Raw genomic sequence first — 21075 nt, forward strand, 5'->3', positions numbered from 1 at the left:
AAGTGGGGTGCCTGGGTGGCTCAGTGGGTTAAAGCCTCTGCCTTCAGCTCAGGTCATGATCCCAGGGTCCTAGGATCGAGCCCCACATCTGGCTCTCTGCTCAGCAAGGAGCCTGCTTCCTCCTCTCTCTCTGCCTGCCTCTCTGCCTACTTGTGATCTCTCTCTGTCAAATAAATAAATAAAATCTTCAAAAAAAAAAAGAGGAAAAGTTATGGGGCGCCTGTTTCAGTCGGTGGGGCATGTGACTCTTGACCTTGGGGCTGTGAGTTTGAGTCCCATGTTGAGGATAGAGGTTACGTAAAAATCAAAATAAAATATTTTTTAAAAAAGAGAGAGAAAAGTTACAAGTGGAAATTTCAAAGGCTAATGAACATATCTGAAAAGGTTAATTTCCGAAATAATGAAAGAAATGCGTGCATAAAGCAAGTTGCTTACCAAGTAAGCAAAGCTTTCTTCCTCTTCCTCTTTTTCTCTGTTGGTTGGTTTTTGTTTTATAAATGGTGATCTTCAGTCCGGGTCAGGGTTCAGTAAGATAGCAGGACCCTGTTGGTGAGCACGGAATTTGGTCACCTTTCTGGAAGGGATTTGGGCCACAGACAAGGTGGTTTTCAGCCAGGATGCCTCAGCACGGCTGGTCTCTGTTTTGACTGGATGGGGAATCTATTGGTAATTGTTTATTAAATACTTTGACGGTCAGCTCTGCTAATAGGTATCCATGGGCTTTTAAGTGTTGCTATCTGAAGACCTAGTAGTTCTTATGGGAATGTAAATTTCTTTATAGTTCTGTACAGTAAATGTCTACTGGTAGTTAAGCTCCGTGAGAATAGGGAATTTCTGTCTTCTGTTTGCTGCTATGTCCTTAGTTCCTAGAATAGTGTTTGACATATAGTAGGTGATCGGTAAAATATTGTTAGGTGAATGAATAGGTAAATGTGACTTTGGCATAGAATAAAAACAGATAAGTGTGATTTTGGCGTAGGTTATGTTGGTTACCATAATATTTCGTGTTCTCAAAGCCTTCATAAACATTTTACTTGAGGAAAATTATCTATTATGTTCCTGTGGCGGTTTGTGAAAAATATTTTTGGCTTTTGGACAATAATAGTCCTGGATTTTTTTTTAAGGTTTATTTATTTATTATTTTACAGATAAAGAGATTGGGACAGTCCGTGGAGCTGGGTGGGGGGCTGGGCAGAGGGAAAGGGAGAGAGCGAGCCCCAAGCAGACTCCCTGGTGAGCCCAGGAGCAGGATGTGGAGCTGTATCTCACCACCCTGAGATCATGACATGACTGGAAACCAAGAGTCGGACACCTAACCAACTGAACCACCCAGGTGTGGCCCAGTCTTGGATTTTAAAAAAAGGTTTTCCTCTAAGTGTGGCATCTTTAACAATCAATAATCAATCCATACTTGGGTATTAAGAGATGCCCATTTTCTAAGAATGTTTTATATTTTCTATGGGAACAAAATAGGAGGTCTATCAATCAAGGAAAAAGTAATAGTTCAGTACTTGATATAATAGATTTTTCTGTTGACTTCATTTTTGCTTTCATAAATGTTTTAACTTCAGTTTTGACCTCCAGTTGGCAGAGGCTCGAATGATCTCAAGTTTCTCTTTACACTGAAGATTTTCCCATCAACCCAGATTTAAACTAACAATTACAGATTAATTATGGCATATTACAAAAGAATGTATGGAAACATGTATGTATACAAAAACAGCAGTAAAATGAACCCGGGCGTACATTCCACCCAGGTAAAGAAAAATTACTCTGCCCCCCAGAAGCTTCCTATGGCCTCTGATCACATTCTTCTCCCTACTTGAGTATTATCCAGAATTTTGTGTTAAAAAATATTCTTGGGGCACCTGGGTGCCTCAGGGGGTTAAGCCTCTGCCTTCGGCTCGGGTCATGATCTCAGGGTCCTGGGATCGAGTCCTGCATCGGGCTCTCTGCTCAGCGGGGAGCCTGCTTCCTCCTCTCTCTCTGCCTACTTGTGATCTCTGTCTGTCAAATAAATAAATAAAATCTTTTAAAAAAATTCTCTTGTTTTTCTTTTTCTCTCCTTCCTTTCATCTTTCCTTTCTTTTATTTTTTAAAAAGGTTATTTATTTATTTGAAGGAGAGAGAGACAGAAAGAAAGAAAGAAAATGAGTTGGGGGGGGTAGAGGGAGAAGGAGGATCCCCGCTGAGCAGCGAGCCCGATGCGGGACTGGATCCCAGGACCCCAAGATCACGACCCGAGCTGAAGGCAGCCACTCAGCCAACGGAGCCACCTACGCACTCCTCTCTTGTTTTTCTTTATAGTTTTTTGTTACTTCTGACTGTTATCAGTAAACAATATATTGTTTAGTTTTTCCTATTTGGAGACTTTATAGAAATGAAATGAGATGGACAGTTGAGTTTTTTCTAGTATTTTGCTGCTATGATTTGCTGCTACATACATTCTTACTCATGTCTCATTGTGCGCATGAACAAGAATTTACAGTCTGGGTTCTAGACCTTAAGATATATATGTAGGGGGCGCCTGGGTGGCTCAGTTGGTTGGACGACTGCCTTCGGCTCAGGTCATGATCCTGGAGTCCCGGGATCGAGTCCCGCATCGGGCTCCCAGCTCTTTGGGGAGTCTGCTTCTCCCTCTGACCTTCTCCTCGCTCATGTTCTCTCTCACTGTCTCTCTCTCAAATAAATAAATAAAATCTTAAAAAAAAAAAAAGATATATATGTAGGGAAGGAATACCTAGGTGTAATGCAGGGCCCAAGTTCACCTTTACTAGGCAAAACCAGTTTGTTTTCCAAAGTTCCCAGTAGGGTGTGACCCTTTCCATTGCAATGCACTGTTAGCACTTGTATTTTCTGACTAAATTTTTGCCAGGTTGGTGGGTGCGAAATGGTATCTGACTGTAGTTTTAATATGCCTTTCACTGGTTATAATAAGGCTAAGTATCATTTTGTGTTTAAAATTCTTCTTACTGGGGCGCCTGGGTGGCTCAGTGGGTTGAGCCGCTGCCTTCGGCTCGGGTCATGATCTCAGGGTCCTGGGATCGAGCCCCGCATCGGGCTCTCTGCTCAGCAGGGAGCCTGCTTCCCTCTCTCTCTGCCTGCCTCTCTGTCTACTTGTGATCTCTCTCTGTCAAATAAATAAATAAAATCTTTAAAAAAAAAAAATAAATAAAATTCTTCTTACTTTTGTCCCTTTTCCAATGGAGTCATTTAGTCTTTTGAAGAAAACTGATTTGAAGGTATTCTTTCTATATTATAGATAATAATCCTTTGTTGATCCTAGTGTCACAGATACCATCTCCCAGTTTATCCTTTATCATATCACTTACCGTGGGGTATCTCTGCTTGACAGAAGTTTTTAGTCTTTTTTTTTTTTTAAGATTTTATTTATTTATTTGAGAGAGAACATGAGAGAGAGAGAGAGGCACAAGCGCACAAGTGGGGTGAGGGAGAGAGGGAGTAGCAGGCTCCCTGCTGAGCAAGAAGCCTGATGCAATGCCAGGCTTGGTCCTGGGACTCCAGGATCGTGACCAGAGCTGAAGGTAGACTTTCAACCAACTGAGCCACCCACGTGCCCCCCAAATTTTTAGTTTTTATACATTCAAGTTTATTAATTGTTTTTCCTTTATGGTCTTAACTGTTACATTTAGATCCTTAACCTATCTTTAATTAGTGTTTGTATATTATAAGAAACAGAGATTTGATTTCATTTTTTTAATAGATATTCAGTTATCCAGCACCCTTTAAAATTATTCATTTATTTATTATTTTTAAAGATTACTTTTTTATTTGAGAGAAAGTGCGCACAGGAAGGAGGGACAGAGGGAGAGGGAGAGAGAAAGTTAAGCAGACTCCGATGAGCACAGAGCCCAGTGTGGGGCTTGACCTCACAACCTTGAGATCAAACAACCTGAGCTGAAACCAAGAGTCAGATGCCTAACTGACTAGGCCACCCAGATGCCCCTAAGGATGTTTCTTTAAGTCATCTCTACACCCAACGTGGAGCTCGAACTCACAACCCTGAGATCAGGGGTCTCAGGCTCCCTGCACCTTCCATGGGACAGCCTGTTCTTTCCTCATTGGCTGATGGTGATGGTAGTGGGGGCAGTGGTGGTGGCCGTCATTCACACTTGGCCCAGGGCTTACTGTGTGCCAGGCAGTGTTCTCAGCACGAGATAACACTTAATCCTTACAGTAACCCCACACATAGATCCTGCATTTAGCCCCATTTTTTAGATGCAGAAACACAGGTTAAGTAGCTTACTCCACGGAACATAGCTAGAATGCCAAAGAGCCAGAGCTCAGACTAAGCCATTCTAGCTCAAGACTCCAGGTCCTTAGCCACCAGGTTCTCTGTGTTTTTTGTATGGCTTCCTCTTTTCCATACGAAATTGTTTTTGCATACCCTCGTTCTGTGCCTTGCATTTTCCTGCTTTTCTGCTCCTGGTTGGTACCACACAGCTTCTTAATTAGCTTTATTATGAGTCCATGTACAGTATAGCTCTAACCCCGACCTGTGCTTCAAGTGTTTCGGCTCTTGCTTGACCTTTGCAACTTCCATTTGAAGCTGTGAATGGTGTTCTCCAAAAACTTGCTGGGGTTTTAATTGAAACGACACTGAGGGCGCCTGGGTGGCTCAGTGGGTTAAAGCCACTGCTTTCAGCTCAGGTCATGATCACAGGGTCCTGGGATCGAGTCCCACATTGGGCTCTCTGCTCAGCAAGGAACCTGTTTCCTCCTCTCTCTCTGCCTGCCTCTCTGCCTGCTTGTGATCTCTGTCTGTCAAATAAATAAAATCCTTAAAAAAAGAAAAGAAAGAAAGAAAGAAATGACACTGAATCTACAGATGATTTGGAGGAGAGTTAATATATTTACAGTAGATAGCCTTCTAATTTATGAACAGGGCTCATACCTCTCCATTTATACCAGTTTTTTTTAATGCCTGCTTTCTTTCTTTCTTTCTTTATATTGTTTGGCTAAACCATTTTTTAAAATGATTTTATTTATTTATTTGACAGAGAGAGACACAGCAAGAGAGGAAACACAAGCAAGGGGAGTGGGAGAGGAGAAGCAGGCGTCCTGCTGAGCAGGGGGCCTGATGTGGGGCTCGTGATCCCAGGACCCTGGGATCACAACCTGAGCTGAAGGCAGATGCTTAACGACTGAACCACCCAGGTGCCCCAATGTCTTCTTTTTAAAAAGAGATTATTTTTTTTTTATTGAGAGAGAGAGTTTACGCAGATGTTGCGGGGAGCAGAGGGAAAGATGGATTGCAAGCAGACTCCTGCCAAGTGGAGAGCCAGACGCGGGGCTCGACCCCACAGCCCTGACATCATGACCTGAGCCAAAACCAAGAGTTGGACACTTAACCGACTGAGCCACCCACGTGCCACTTATTTATTTATTTATTTTTTAAAGATTTTTATTTTGGGGGCACCTGGGTGGCTTAGTTGTTAAGCGTCTTCCTTTGGTTCAGGTTATGATCCCGGGGTCCTGGGATCGAGCCCCATGTCAGGCTCCCTGCTTGGCAGGAAGCCTGCTTCTCCTTCTCTTCTTCATGCTCTCTCTCTTACTTGCTCACTCTCTCTGTCAAATGAATAAATACATAAATAAAATCTTAAAAAGAAACAGATTTTATTTTAAAGTAATCTCTACTCCCAAATGGGGCTCGAACCCGGAACCCTGAGATAAAGAGCCTCACGCTCCACTGACTGAGCCAGCCAGCCAGGCACCGCTCATTTAATCATTTTATTTTGTTTACTTATTTTTTTTTTTAAAGATTTTTATTTATTTATTTGACAGAGAGAGAGCACAAGTAGGCAGCGAGGCAGGCAGAGAGAGAGGAGGAAGCAGGCTCCCTGCCGAGCAGAGAGCCCGATGCGGGACTCGATCCCAGAACCCTGAGATCATGACCCGAGCCGAAGGCAGAGGCTTTCACCCACTGAGCCACCCAGGTGCCCCATGTTTACTTATTTTTTAAAGATTTTATCTATTTTTATGGAGAGAGAGCACGAACAGGGGGAGGGGGAGAGGGAGAGTGGAGCAAGCAGACTCTGTGCTGAGCGTGGAGACTGACGGGGGGCGCTCCATCTCAGGACCTGGAGATCATGACCTGAGCCGAAACCAAGAGTCAGATGCCTAACCAACTGTGCCATCCAGACGGCCCTCATTTAATCATTTGAAAACACAGGCTGTAAGGCACAAAGAAGTCTTAGAGAGAAAGAGGGATTGTATTAGTTGGCAAACACTCAGAGCCGTTCCGTGGAACCCTGGCTGCGGTCTCCAAGGCCCTGGCTGATCTGGCCCCTGGCTTTCTCCCTCTTTATCTTCACGCTGGAGGGAGACGGGGCGGCCTGCATCTCCTTCCGTGTGCCGTGTTCTTCCCTTCCTGGGGCCTCTGCACCTTCTCTTCCCTCCGCCTGGTCGGATGCCCCCTCCTCTGCCTTCTCCCGGCTTCTCCCCATTTTGCGTAGCTGGCTTTTCCTTTTCCTTCTTGTTTCAGCTTCAGCATCACTTCCCCTGAAAGGCTTTCCCTAATCCCGCATTCAGAACCGATCCCACGCTTCTGTGCTCCCACTTGTCCTCTGGAATTCTAGTGTCTGGCACAGAGCTCAGCTCATGGTCTGCTCTCAGTAAGAAGTGTTGAATTCTTGCAATTTATTGGAAAGACACAGGGTTGTATGGGTTAGATTGAAAGTAACAGACCCAAAGAGAAGGGTTTTTTTTTTTTTTTCCTAATTTGGCATGCACAGGGCCAATTTTCACCTCTTAGGTCCAGCACCTATACCTGGAGAGTTTCTGATTGGCCTATCTAATCTGTCACCTGGGTCCTTCGCGTGGGATGTTCGACTGTGGCAGTGGGCTGGAGAGTTGGGATCCCGTGTCTTAAAAAGAGAACACCACCCATGCATTTGCTTAACCATCTTTTTTTTTTTTTTTTTTTTAAGATTATTTATTTATTTATTTATTTGACAGTGACTCAGTGAGAGAGGGACCACAAGCAGGGGGAGTGGGAGAGGGAGAAGCAGGCTTCCCACTGAGCAGGGTGATCAATGCAGGGCTCCATCCCAGGACCCTGGGATCATGACCTGAGCTGAAGGCAGACACTTAAGACTGAGCCACCCAGGCGCCCTTGTTGAATTAACCGTCTTTACTTAAAATTAGAAGTGAGTTCCTTGCTAAGTGTTTGGAAAATCTTCTGCACTGATATTAACTAAGTTTCAGGTGACAGGGCTTAGAAGTGTTTTTCCCCTGTGATATTTCTGTACTATTTTGCTCCCCTTCCCCACACACATGGAAATATTTATAGAGTTGAGCAATGAGTCAGGCCTTTAAAAATCTGAGGTTTTTTTTTTTTTTTTTTTCTCATTAAAAATGTCGCTGATACGCTTTGTTCTCATTTAGCCTTTGGATCGCCTTCAGTGTTCTGGTATTTAGAGCCCGGCTTCTTCCTTCTTCCTCTCCCTCTTACCTTCCTCCCTTCAGTTGGTCTTGAACTTCTTTCTTGGGGGCGAGAATCACCTGTAGAGAACAGCGTGGGATGTTGGAGAGGTATGCCTCGCTCTCCAGGGTTTAAAGAAAGGAACAGGGGGCAGCGGAGGAGGGCGGATAACTGGACTCTTGGGTCTGCTGGTTGAGCAGGCTTGGGACCAGGTCATATACAGTCAGTCTCAATGGAGCGGTTGTGCAACCACCAGGAAATGAACAAGTAGATTCCGTTTCCAGGCCAAAGCCAGACGCTCCTGATACTGAACATTTGCGCGAAAGATGTTCATGTCGGGACGCCTGGGGGGCTCAGTGGGTTAAGCCTCTGCCTTCGGCTCAGGTCATGATCTCAGGGTCCTGGGATCGAGTCCTGCATCGGGCTCTCTGCTCAGCGGGGAACCTGCTTCCCTTCCTGCCTCCCTGCCTACTTGTGATCTCTGTCAAGTGAATAAATAAAATCTTAAAAAAGAAAAAGAAAAAGACATTTATGTCACAGTCAGGGCTGGACCAAGCCCCTCTTGCATCCTGTCACAGGGAAACGGCATTTCTTTCTTAGAGCGAGATTTTGCTTTCTGTAACCGGTTTCTGTCTTTCCAGGAGACTGATTGGTTCAACCCACTCTGTTCCACATTAGAGCCCTCTTCCCAGCCCTGGGTTTTACAGCTCCGTCATCTTTCCTACCTTTCCTCTTCTGCTTGAGATACTTGACAACGTCTGGACAAAGGAGTGATTTTTATGATCACTTTAAAAATGACTTGTTTTTTAAAGATATATATAAAAATAAAAATGACTTTTTAAAAAAAAATATTTTATTTATTTATTTGACAGAGATCACAAGTAGGCAGAGAGGCAGGCAGAGAGAGAGAGAGAAGGAAGCAGGCTCCCCGCTGAGCAGAGAGCCCGATGTGGGACTCGATCCTGGGACCCCGAGATCATGATCTGAGCTGAAGGCAGGGGCTTAACCCACTGAGCCACCCAGGCGCCCCAAAATGACTTTTTTTTTATTAATGAAAAAAGTAAACACTCTTTAATCCCCCCCCCCTTGAAAAGCATAGTCTTGTGATCTCTGTCGTTCAGTATATTTGGGGTGGGCACAGGTGTTTATATTTGTTTGTGGGTTGCTTTTGCTGTATCCAGGGGAGTGGAGGGGGGAGAAAGTGACTGTGGTGTTCTAAGAACATTGAAATAATAGGCCAGAGCTTATTGCAGCTTCTTAAAGGACTGCATTCCATAGCAGTCTCCCCTCCAAATCTCAGCCGCTCAGACTCCAGGAGAGTCAGAATTCTGGTGCTTTGGGCATGAGTTACATCTTTCTCTTGTCATTTCAGGATGCAGTGCTAAGACTCGGCCTGGGCCATCCCTGCGTCCATCAGCCCCAAGTCGGCTGCTGTCCACCCCATTCTGCCTGGTGTACGTCCCCCACCGGCCTCCTTGTTGCCTTTTTACACAATAGAATTATTGTCCTAAAACATGAAAATGCAGCTTTTCAGATTCTGTGTGCAAAATTTTCCACATTGTTTCTACCACTGACTTCATCTACGTGCTGTTGCCCCGTCGGCTTCTGCTAAAGTTTGGGTTTGTTTTTTTAAGATTTTATTTATTTGAGAGAGAGAGCGAGAGCGAGCACGAGGACAGAGAGAGACAAGCAGACTCTGTACCGAGCATGGAGCCTGATTTGAGGCTCAGTCTCAGGACCTCAAGATCATGACCTGAGCTGAAATCAAGAGTCAGACGCTCAACTGATTGAGCCACCCAGGCACCCCTGAAGTTTTTTTTGTTTTGTTTTGTTTTTAACTCATGCATATGTTTTCATCCTTTGTTTACATTCTTACTTCTTGGGTTCAGAATGCCGTCGCTGGAAGGAGCCATGAACAGAATAGTTCCTTAGTAATTTCATTTTCGCAACAGAAACAGAGTTAGATAGATTATGGCTGGTGATTGAGGCAGATATGCCTCCATCGGTAAACCTGGTTTTGTGGCAGTTTTTGGACTTGCATTTTAGAGATTCAAAGTTCAGTAAAACCGTCCATTGTGGGCACTTTTCCTTCCTCATGAAAATCTTTTGTATTAACTTGACTGTCCAACTTGACACTGTGATGTTGGAGCTCCTCTTTTGTTAATTATGTCATAGACTCCTGCTTTTCAACCCAATTTTGGGGGAGAACCCCTCCTAATTCAGAGAACCTGTTTCAGAAATAGCAGATGAATGTGTGATTTTACAGAATCTCTGTCTACTTGGTATTGTCTAAGCAGGTGTCTGTGCTCCTCGAAATAAACCACCTACTGCTGTCCTTGACCTTTTATTTTTATTTATTTATTTTTTTTCCTGAGTAAACAGTGACTTTCCTTTGGGTAGTAGTTCTTCATCACGTCAATTTTGATGCTGTCATGGTGAAAGTATATATTTTGGTATTTCTATCTTTTTAAAAAAGACTTATTTATTTGAGAGAGAGAATGTGCGTGCCAAGTGGTGCAGTAGGAGGAGGGGTAGAAGGAGAAAGCAGACTCAAGCAGACGTGGGGCTTGATCCCAGGACCCTGGTTTCATGACCTGAGCCAAAACCAAGAGTCAGCTGTCAACTAACTGAGCTGCCCAGACACCCCAAAAATATTTCTGCTTTTGACATTGTATGTGAGAAAAATTCTTTCTCCTTGTCCATGGAGATTAATTGAAGTCTGTTTCAAATTTGAGATCTAGAATTTCAGGTGGCATTTGTGATGACACATTTTTGTAAAGTTTTGTCAAACTTTTTTTGTTCCTATATATACAGCTACTTTAATATTCAGAACCTAATTGATTTTTAAAAACATTTTAAATGGAGGTTTTGTTACATTTACTCTGGGTAGATCTAGACGTGCTGACACTTTTCTCTTAAAGATGCGAGGAAGCTAATACCAGTAATACCATCCCAAGGGATTCTGTTCAGATAGAGCCATTTATTTTATTTTATTTTTTTTTTAAGATTTTATTTATTTATTTGACAGACAGAGATCACAAGTAGGCAGAGAGGCAGACAGAAGAGAGGAAGGGAAGCAGGCTCTCTGCTGAGCAGAGAGCCCAATGCGGGGCTCGATCCCAGGACCCCGAAATCATGACCCGAGCCAAAGGCAGAGGCTTTAACCCACTGAGCCACCAAGGTGCCCCCAGATAGAGCCATTTAAAGTCTGTTCCTCGGGACACCTGGGTGGCTCAGTTGGTTAAGCAGCTGCCTTCGGCTCAGGTCATGATCCCAGCGTCCTGGGATCGAGTCCCACATCTGGCTCCTTTCTCTGCAGGGAGCCTGCTTCTCCCTCTGACTCTGCCTTCCACTCTGTCTGCCTATGCTCGCTCTCGCTCGCTCTCTCTCTGACAAATAAATAAATAAAATCTTAAAAAAAAATAATAAAGTGTGTTTTTTGGTTAAAGTCTGTTCCTCCAAGTGCCCTAGTCCTTTGGAAAGTGGATTTATCCCGAATTAGAGTATCCTAAAACAGTGGTCTATACAGCATGGACAGAAACATACCCAGTGATATGGAAGAGCGAATTCTCTTCACTGAGTGAGTCACTTGGGGAGAGATTCGTGGAGAGCTGGCCTCAGGATACCCCCCTCTTGAGTCTGAGCCACTGACACTGACATAACCTCAGCAACTTAGTATCTTACCGGATTGGCTTGTTCAGGGGACTCTGAATTTGTGTCAGTTTAGTACACTTTCTAGTGACAGGAAGTATAATATTAAAAACTTGACCTATACTGTGGAGAAAAATTTCCTTGAGGCAGACTTGGGTCTCCTCATTTTATTTAATTTATTATTATTCTTTTTTAAAGATTTTATTTATTTATTTGACAGAAATCACAAGTAGGCAGAGAGGCAGGCAGAGAGGGGGGAACCAGGCTCCCTGCTGAACAGAGAGCCCAATACAGGGCTCGATCCCAGGACCCTGAAATCATGACCCGAGCCAAAGGCAGAGGCTTAACCCACTGAGCCACCCAAGTGCCCCTAGTAACTAGCTTTTCTGAAAGTACTTCCTGGGTCATTTCTTTTGCAGACTTTCAAAGAAAAATCAGATTTCAGCAGACAACTTCTTAGGCATAGCCAAGAGTCTTCATTCTCCAGGGACGTAGAGAGACCAGTCTCGACACCGACCGATGAGTCGCTCTTGTAGGTACAGGAAGGCAACATTTGTATTGAACTTGGTGATGCTTTAGGAACTCTGATGAAGATACAACAACCCAGACAGCTGCCCTGGATCATACTTCTCTCGCTTCGGTCTTCCGCGTGCAGACAGCCAGACCTGAAAATGATCAATTGGAAAATGCAGTAACTGCGTTTGATTAACGCACTCGTGCTCCCCTCGTTTGTCCCTGCGGCCTACTCAGCGTCCTGTGGCCGACAGCTCCTGCCGTGAACCTTTGGTTGGAACTCGAGGAGCAGTAGGCGGTCAAGAGGGGGTGTCGCCTTCCACCCAACTCCTTGGAAACATCCATTGCCGTTCTCTTGGCAATTGCGAGTTAATTCCTGAGCGTATATATAGTAGGCACTTAATAGTACATTAAACATCATTTTCCATTAGGTCATATATGATCTGCCTTTCTTAATCTTTGGAAACATGAAGCTTTCAAAGAGAAATTGTAGAGCGCATGTCATGGGGGACGAGTTCTTGCAGTGCAGCCCCTGGGCCGCCTCTTACGCAGTCCGCAGAGTCAAAACTATTTTCATAATCACACAAAAACACTATCTTTCTCACGGTGTGGATGTTGAGGCTTGTAGCATAAAGGTGGTGACGGGAAGGCTGCAGGCCCCTTGACGCGAATCAGGGCAATGGGTCAACTCAGCAGGTCTTGTTTCTTAACTGTTAGCGGTTTAAAAAAAAAAAATCCCTTTTATTCAGAAATATCCTCAGTGGTGGTGCCTGGGTGGTTCAGTCGGTTAAGTGTCTGCCTTTGGCTCAGGTCATGATCCCAGGATCTTGGGATCGAGCCCTGCGTCTGGCTCCTTGCTCAGCGGGGAGCCTGCTTCTGCCTCTGCCTTGTGCTCTCTCCCTCTCTCTGTCAAATAAGTAAGTTAAATCTTTTTTAAAAAATTAGAAATAAAAATGCCCGCAAGGAAACAGTAAGAGGAGTAATTTTATTAAATCTCAACTGTTGAGTATACACTTTTTGAATAGTATGACAGGATGGGAAATATGCCTAAAGCACTTAGTGTCCACCAGGATACTTCAGTGATTGCGTTGTGAGCTGGACTAACTTGTTTTTTCATGGACACCATTTTTACTTAAGAGGACAGTTGGCAGGGCGCCTGGGTGGCTCCATCATTAAGCGTCTGCCGTCGGATCAGGTCATGATCCCAGGGTCCTGGGATCGAGTTCCACATTGGGCTCCCTGCTGGGCAGGGACCCTGCTTCTCCCTCTCCCACTTCTCCTGCTCGTGTTCCTTCTCTCACTGTTTCTCTCTGTCAAATAAATAAATAAAATCTTTAAAAAAAAAAAAAGTTGGCAGATGAACTCGGGCATTTGGCAGGTATTTTCTCAAAAAGGAATAATTGAGCCTGTCCCTTTATTTATTTATTTTTTTAAAGACTTTATTTATTCATTTGAGAGAAAGAGAGAGACAGAGCACAAACAGGGGGAGAGGCAGAGGGAGAGGAGAAGCTGACTCCCTGCTGAGATGGGAGCCTGACACGGGGCTCCATCCGGGGACCTGCCTGGAGATCATGACCCACCCGTCTGAGCCACCCAGGCACCCCAAGCCTGTCCTTTTAAGGAAACAACTGTTTGTTGCCAATGATGGAATTCTACCTTTTAAGTGAAAATTGGTATTTTGGGAAATTCGTATTTGCCACTGTGACCTTGACAGCTCCCCAGTATTTAAAGCCGCCTCAGATTCTTGACCTCGGGTCGTGAGTTCAAGCCCCATTTTGGGAATAGAGCTTACTTTAAAAAAAAAACCCAAAACATAATAAATAGGGTGCCTGGGTGGCTCAGTCAGTTAAGCAACTGCCTTTGGCTCAGGTCATGATCCTAGAGTCCTGGGATGGAGCCCCGCATCAAGCTCCTTGCTCAACACGGAGCCTGCTTCTTCCTTTCCCTCTGCCCCTCCTCCCCACTTGTGCTCTCTAACAAATTTTTTTTTAAAGATTTTATTTATTTATTTGACAGAGAGATCACAAGCAGACAGAGAGGCAGGCAGAGAGAGAGGGGGAAGCAGGCTCCCTGCCAAGCAGAGAGCCCAATGTGGGGCTCGATCCCAGGACCCTGGGATCATGACCTGAGCCGAAGGCAGAGGCTCTAACCCACTGAGCCAATCAGGCACCCCACTCTCTAACAAATTTTTAAAAACAAATAAAAATTTAAAAATAAAGACATTGGAAAAGATGAGATAGGTAGCAATATAAACAAATATGATTTGAATATATTTTTTAATGAAATGTGGCAACATTTGGAAGATCTGCAAGTTATCAGTGACATGATACTTTGTAAATGGTATTTTCTAAATAATGTTACACAGTCACATGTAGGCAAAAGATCCATTCAGAGCACGAGATCAATGAGTGCATTTTATTGTAACCTGATGCGAAAAATTCTTTGGGTTTCAGATTTCATATTGCAACTAGCCTTTAAGAAACTACTATTAGTTGAGTCTTGGGGCGCTATCAGGAGGTAGCCAGCATGACCTAAAAAGGCTCTTGAACTTCTCCTCCACTTTCTTACTACATATGTGCATGAAGTCTTATTTTTTTGCATGTTTCAGCCAAAGTAAGGAGTCGACCAGATTGAATTCAGAAGGATCTGAGCATCCAGCTGTCTTCTATGAAACCAAACATTAAAGAGATTTGCAGAAAAGTAAAACAGTGCCAGTTTTCTCACGTTTTGTTGTTGTTTTGGAAAGGAAATTTCTTTTTAAAAAGAGCTGCTTCTTTTGACATGGGATGGATTTAGTGTCGTCTTTTTTTTTTTTTTTAAGATTTATTTATTTATTTGACAGAGAGAGATTACAAGTAGGTAGAGAGGCAGGCAGAGAGAGAGAGGAGGAAGTAGGCTCCCTGCTGAGCAGAGAGCCCGATGCGGGACTCGATTCCAGGACCCCGAGATCATGACCTGAGCCAAAGGCAGCGGCTTAACCCACTGAGCCACCCAGGCGCCCTAGTGTCGTCTTTTTAAATAAATTAATAAGCATGTTTAAAACTTGTTTTTAATTTCTGATACAGTAAATATTGATGGTCATAACCCACATAAATAAAAGTTTTCAAAGGTTCTTAATGATTTTTAAGAGGTCTGAGAGGGCCTCTTAATGATTTTTAAGAGAGCAGAACTGCTGTCCTGTAACATCACAAAGGAAAGGGTCCATTTTTGCTAATGGCCCCATCTCCAAAGTGCCGACTGTTTTTTTTTTTTAATATTTTATTTATTTATTTGACAGAGATCACAAGTAGGCAGAGAGGCAGGCAGAGACAGAGAGAGAGGGGAAGCAGGCTCCCTGCTGAGCAAAGAGATGCGGGGCTCGATCCCAGGACCCCTGGGATCATGACCTGAGCCAAGGCAGAGGCTTTAACCCACTGAGCCACCCGGGAACCCCCGAAGGCTCTTTTTTAAAGGGCCCTTTATAATATTTGCTCACAAAGGAGTCTTTTTAAGATTTGGAATGTTTTTCCATTAAGTTTTCCACATTTTGGTCAAGAATGTAAGTGGGTTGATTAGTTTTTCATCTGTTTTGAATTTGCTTTTAGCTGCTGTCAGAAAACTCCATGCCGTGGCAATCCATGTGATGGGAGGGGTAGAGTGTGGCATCATTAGGGAGGTTATAGTATTTTAAAAAATTTTATTTGTGACAACATGTTATTTCATTTTTTTTTTTTTTTAAGTAAGCTCTACACACAGCGTGAGGCTCAAACTCATGACCCCAAGATCAAGAACCGCATATTCCACCTGCTAAACCAGCCAGGCCCCCCAAGAGATGTTCTAATATAGCATAAAAAGAACGATCCTAGATTGACAAACAAGTACTAGTTTATTTGTTGCTACTGAGTAAGGTTTTTAGCATCAAGATCTTCTATCTTATTTTGACCTTATTATAGCTTGCAGAATGTTCCTGAATACAGATAACTTTATTGAAAACATATTGTTGGATTGGGGCCAGTAATTTTTAAGGTAGACTCAATTCAAATGTAGATTAAAAAAAAAAAAAGAATTTCGGTATCAAAAGCTTTTGCTCTGTATTCTATACACCAGAGCGTTAAAAAAAAAAAAAGAACCACATACTCACAGGGAAAAATATGTAGTGAGATTATCATCAGGACAATTTAAAAGCAGATGCTGTTAGCAAGTTTTCTTTTTTTTTAAAGATTTTATTTATTTATTTGACAGAGATCACAAGTAGGCAGAGAGACAGGCAGAGAGAGAGGGGGAAGCAGGCTCCCTGCTGCGCAGAGTCCGTTGTGAGGCTCGATCCCAGGACCCTGAGATCATGACCTGAGCCGAAGGCACAGGCTTTAACCTACTGAGCCACCCAGGTGCCCCTGTTAGCAAGTTTTCAAGGAAACCCCTTTAACTCCTGAATATAGTAAGCCTCTGGGAATGGGAGATGAACCAGGACTCAAATGGAGGGAGGGGTCTAGAAAGGCACTTGTTTTTTTTTTTTTTTTTATATTTTATTTATTTATTTGACAGAGATCACAAGTAGGCAGAGAGGCAAGCAGAGAGAGAGAGAGAAAGAGGAGGAAGCAGGCTCCCTGCCAAGCAGAGAGCCCAATAAGGACTCGATCCCAGAACCCTGAGATCATGACCCGACCTGAAGGCAGAGGCATAACCCACTGAGCCACCCAGGCGCCCCAAGGCGTTTTAAAAATAAATAGGAAACTAGCTATGAAACTAGGTTAGCAGAGGGTTACCAACCAGCCCAGAGCTTTAAACAAGCCTTGCTCTGAAGAGCTAGGAATGATTTGTAATCATGACTTGAATTGTTTGTATATTTGTTCTCTCGAGTAGTTTGAAGTGACCTACCGTCTTGTTTACCCTATCAATTTGCTTGACCACCCTTGTCTATATGGAGGATATAAATAAATCACCTTCCTGACTAGTATTCCTTGAAGTAGAAACTAGATGTCCGTGGAATATATTATTGGAGGCCAAGAATCAATGAAAACCTTACAGAGTTGTCCCTTGTTTTTTATGATAATGTAAAGAATTATTAGATTTGAAGACGTTTTGCAGTGATTCTTTTTCATGAGAAAACCATTCCAGTAAGTTAAAACCTTAGTTTCTCAACCTGTTCTGTGGGCCTGGGTGGAAGTAAGAGGAGATGAGTTTTCTTCAAGAAGAGAATTTCTTGGAGAAAAAATGTTTTGGGGGGCGTCTAGGTGGCTCAGTGGGTTAAAGCCTCTGCCTCTGGTTCAGGTCATGATCCCAGGGTCCTGGGATCGAGCCCCTGGGATCGATCGGTCCTGGGACTCTCTGCTCTGCAGGGAGCCTCCTTCCTCCTCTCTCTCTCTGCCTGCCTCTCTGCTTACTTGTGATCTCTGTCTGTCAAATAAATAAATAAAATCTTAAAAAAAAGAAAAAGAAAAAGAAAAATATTTTTGGCTCTGCAGGGCCCCCACTCCCACCCAAGGTGGACCTCTAGGGAACAACTTGGAATGGAACGCAGAATGAGAGCACGAGGACCGGTGTCCATCAAGTGGCAGATGCTAAGTTTTAAAACCAAGCTGAAGTTTGGCACCGACTGTGTCCTTAGGATCTCACACACCTGCGATAGGATTAAACTGTGGCTTTGTATTTTTTATACTCGATTTGACTCTTCTCCATTTCCTGTGATCCTCATGACTGAATTGTGAAATTAGGCCGTGACTGATTCGGCATCTCTAGGCAAATGGCTACATTTTGGCTACATTCTGCGGCCCCAGGTGGTGGAGTTCCAGGCTGGGGCCAGAACGCGCATATTTCTCTTTTCCTGCCGTCTCCCAGGAGACAGCGGACACAGTCCATCTTTCCCTTCCCTACAATGTCGCACGGACACTCCTGTCGCTTTCCCAGGCCTTTCTGGGCGCTCCCAGAGGCCAGGCCCCTCTCCGCTATCAGGGCGTCGCGGCAGCCCGTGTTGCTGACCTTCTCCGGGAATCCCTTCAGACCTACCAGGTCACAGCCCTGCCTCCTTGAGCTCCGAATGGGTCTGTGTTTGCAGCTCCCCTCTGGACATGTCACTCCCTTGGGCATTGTGTTACGTCACCCCAGCCCCTCGATTCTCTCGTCCCGGGAGCCAGAGGCAGGGGGGCCCCCAGAATCTCGCCCCGCCCTCCTATTCCTTTCCAGCCTCCTCTTGCAGTCGGCGGCTGAAGCTAGCGGATTCTAGTTGTTACGGGTCTGTGGACCCTCTGCTCCCGTTTTCTCTCCTCTGGACTAGGGAACACTCTCCCGGCTTCCACCTCCTGGCCATTCTCAGCATGTCTGTGGGCGTGCCTCTCCTTCCAAGTTCAACGGCTCACTTGTGTGCACTGAAGAGGCTAAGCTCCTTCACTCTCTCTGTTTGAGGCCTGGGGTGATGGGCTGGGACTTTTTCCAGTTTCTTACCCACCACCCTTCTTCCCTTGAGCCCTCCCCTCGGCCCCCCACTTTCCCTCCAGAGGGACAAGTGCCACCCCCCCCCCCAATCCCCAGATTCCTGGATGTGTCCTCGCCTTTGCAGTAGCTGTTGCTGAAATACCCACCTCCTCTCATTCTTCCAGGCTAGGAACCTCCAGGCGAGATGGGGCTCTATTTCTGTGCATTTCAGTTCCCCGGCTCCTTTCCTAGCCCACACGGTGTGGGTTTCATAAATGTTCGAATGTTTGAATAAAGTCCGCATGAGTCATTTCATTTATCTGTTTGAAGAAGGCAGTATTTTGTCACTCTTTCTGTTCCCATTTGCTTGCCCCAAATTTCAGAGAGCTGGTTTGAATTAACTCAGAGGCAACAGGTGAGGTGCTGGCGAGCTCGACTGAGCTGATGTGTGTTTCAGCTCTCGGTTTTTGGAATCTGGAAAAGATATTTTCCTTTGTACCAGAATGTTAACTATATCCCCAAACTGTGTTTCTAACATGAACGAATGGGTCAGAGTTCAGTACCCCGGGCAGTTTTCAAACCAAATTTGGTAATGTTGATTTAAAACGGCTCCACAAGAAAAGCACCCAGTACAATCATGGAAAATACTAGAACTGCTTTCTGTACCGCCACATATTGTTGAGAGAATTGTTCCCTGAAGTTATATTAATCGCAGAGAAGGATTCTAAAGCTCTCTCTCTCTTTGTTTTTTTTTAAAACAGGACCAATTTGACAACTTAGAAAAACACACACAGTGGGGAATTGACATTCTTGAGAAATACATCAAATTTGTAAAGGAAAGGACAGAGATTGAACTCAGCTATGCAAAGCAGCTCAGGTAAGTCGATATTAAAAAAGGTTATTTGTTAATTGCAAAATGGATGTAGTGATAATTTATATACTCATTTATCCTGTGAATGTATAGTACTTAAATATTTTCCCCCTTTTATGTAAGGTAATATTTCAGTTAGAAACCATTGCTTTTGGGGCGCCTGGGTGACTCAGTCGTTAAGCATCTGCCTTCAGCTCAGGTCATGATCCTAGAGTCCTGGGTTCAAGCTCCGCATCGGGCTCCCTGCTCCACGGGAAGCCTGCTTCTCCCTCTCCCACTCCCTCTGCTGTGTTCCCTCTCTTGCTGTGTCTCTCTCTGTCAAATAAATAAATAAAATCTTAAAACAAAACAAAAAAAACCTTGCTTTTGATAGAGAAAATTTATTTTCATAGAACAATAAAAATAAAAACTAAGTTATTGCTATTAGGCTCTGTTTTTCTTTTCTTTTTTTTTTTTTAAAGGATAGTTTTTGAATTTTGGAGCTACTTTTTTTTTTTTTTTTTCAAGAAAACTCCTAATTGAAGTGTAATATATAGAGAGGTAGAAGTGCATGTCATAAGTGTATAGCCCCAGAAATCTTCCCAGAGTGAACACCCCCATGTCATCAGCTCCCAGGTGGAGAAATAGGCAAATCCAGGCCCAGAGGTCCCCTGGCCCCTTCCAGTGCAACACCTTCCTCCCATGGCTGTTCACACTTCTGACTTCCAGTGACACAGACGGTTTTGCCTGCTTTTGAACCTCATGTGAAAGTACTCACTTATTAAGCACTGTTTGCGTTTGGCTTCTTTTGTTCTACTTTAGGTTTGGGACAGTCATTTGTGTGGCTGTCTGTGGGGGAGCTTGTTCCATTCACTGGTGGTTGGTCTTGGGTGTGTGAGTATACCACAGTTCACCCACTTCTCGGCCACCAGGCTATTGCTTGGCCCCTTTTTGGGGATATGAACTCTATATACACCCAAGACTGGAATTGTGGGGTCACAGGTGTTTAGCTCTAAGTAGATAGTTTTCCAAACTGCTTCTCCCGATCCACGCTCCATCTAGAAGCCTGTACGAGTCCCGTGGGCAGCATTTTAAAAGTGCTTGGACCGCTTACATATTTAATGGTGAAATTATCCGAGGAATCTGTGCTTTTAGCTAGAATGTGTAAAAGTTGTTGGTAGAATGAAGCTGGAACTGGATGTAGTGGTCACAATCTTTAATGATTTCTTGTTTGGTGGAATGGGTTGGTGCCGATTGTTTGAAGATCTGTTAAAGATCCAGATGACTTTTGGTCTAGAAACATTTCGTTTGAACCCAAAGAGTGTCTGCAGAAGGGATATGTCAGGGGCCCTGAGAGAAGGTGGATTCTCCTAGAGCTGGTGTTGTTTATAAATAAGGCCCTGAGGGTACATGTGGATGTTTTTGTGAATGACACGTGCTCTTTCCATTGAGTAAATCAAACAAAAACCCATTGCTCAATGAAACAGGCTTATGACTTGCTGAACCCAGGTCGATCTCTGGCACTGCGTGTGTGCATCCGCCTCCCATCCTGAATGTAGCAACAGGGAAGGGGCTGCTTCGTCCTCATTAGCCAAATATCACACTGTTCATCGTAATGCCCTTCGTGGGAAAATGGGTTACATAACGTCCTTAGCCAGAATACGGTCTCACTGCATGGATTTACGTGTTTGTTCCCTTTCTTCTTCTGTTAGCTTACACTTGTCTTCCCGGCACCTTTGTCATGATCCTGTTTTGTTCAGGAGGTTTGGGAGTAGATGCTGTTAATTCAGCTTTTAGCAAGTGTCTGCTCCTTTCCGTGTCACAAAGGGAAAGGGCTTTCTTGGCTCCCCCTCTGAACTGCACCTGGCTTCTGGCCCTTTCTTACCGCCCTAGGTGAGGGGCGGAGGACGCAGGTAGCAAAAGGGGGGGGGGGCTGTTGGAAAAGAATGCAAATTCCAGTGTGGATTTAGGGTCAAGTGCGGTGGCTCTCCTTGACTGTGTACCCTCTTGTGGATCACAAGTTGAAGTAGATGTCAGGGTTCTCACGGCAGCCTCTTGAGAAGTGCTTTTCCTGAGATTTAAATATGTATCTAGTAGGCTCTGTGCCCAACATGGGGCTCAAATGCACAATCCCTAGACCAAGAGTCGCATGTTCCTCTGACTGAGCCAGCCAGGCGCCCCCTGAGATGTATGTATTAACATTGTTTCATTCCATCCCTAGGCCGTG

At 44.3% G+C, this 21075-nt stretch overlaps 1 protein-coding gene across 15 annotated transcripts in view; it reads left to right on the forward strand.

Moving 5' to 3' along the window:
- Positions 1–21075, forward strand: part of FNBP1 (formin binding protein 1) — a 144423-nt gene that overhangs the window by 35744 nt on the left and 87604 nt on the right. For all 15 annotated transcript variants that reach the window (XM_059410558.1, XM_059410544.1, XM_059410543.1 and 12 more), the window contains exon 2: positions 18760–18875. In XM_059410558.1, coding sequence (XP_059266541.1) covers positions 18760–18875 — 116 coding nt within the window. The remainder of the gene's footprint in view (positions 1–18759; positions 18876–21075) is intronic.

This window comes from Mustela nigripes, chromosome 9 (genome assembly GCF_022355385.1).
Source record: "Mustela nigripes isolate SB6536 chromosome 9, MUSNIG.SB6536, whole genome shotgun sequence".
NCBI classification, from domain to species: Eukaryota; Metazoa; Chordata; class Mammalia; order Carnivora; family Mustelidae; genus Mustela; species Mustela nigripes.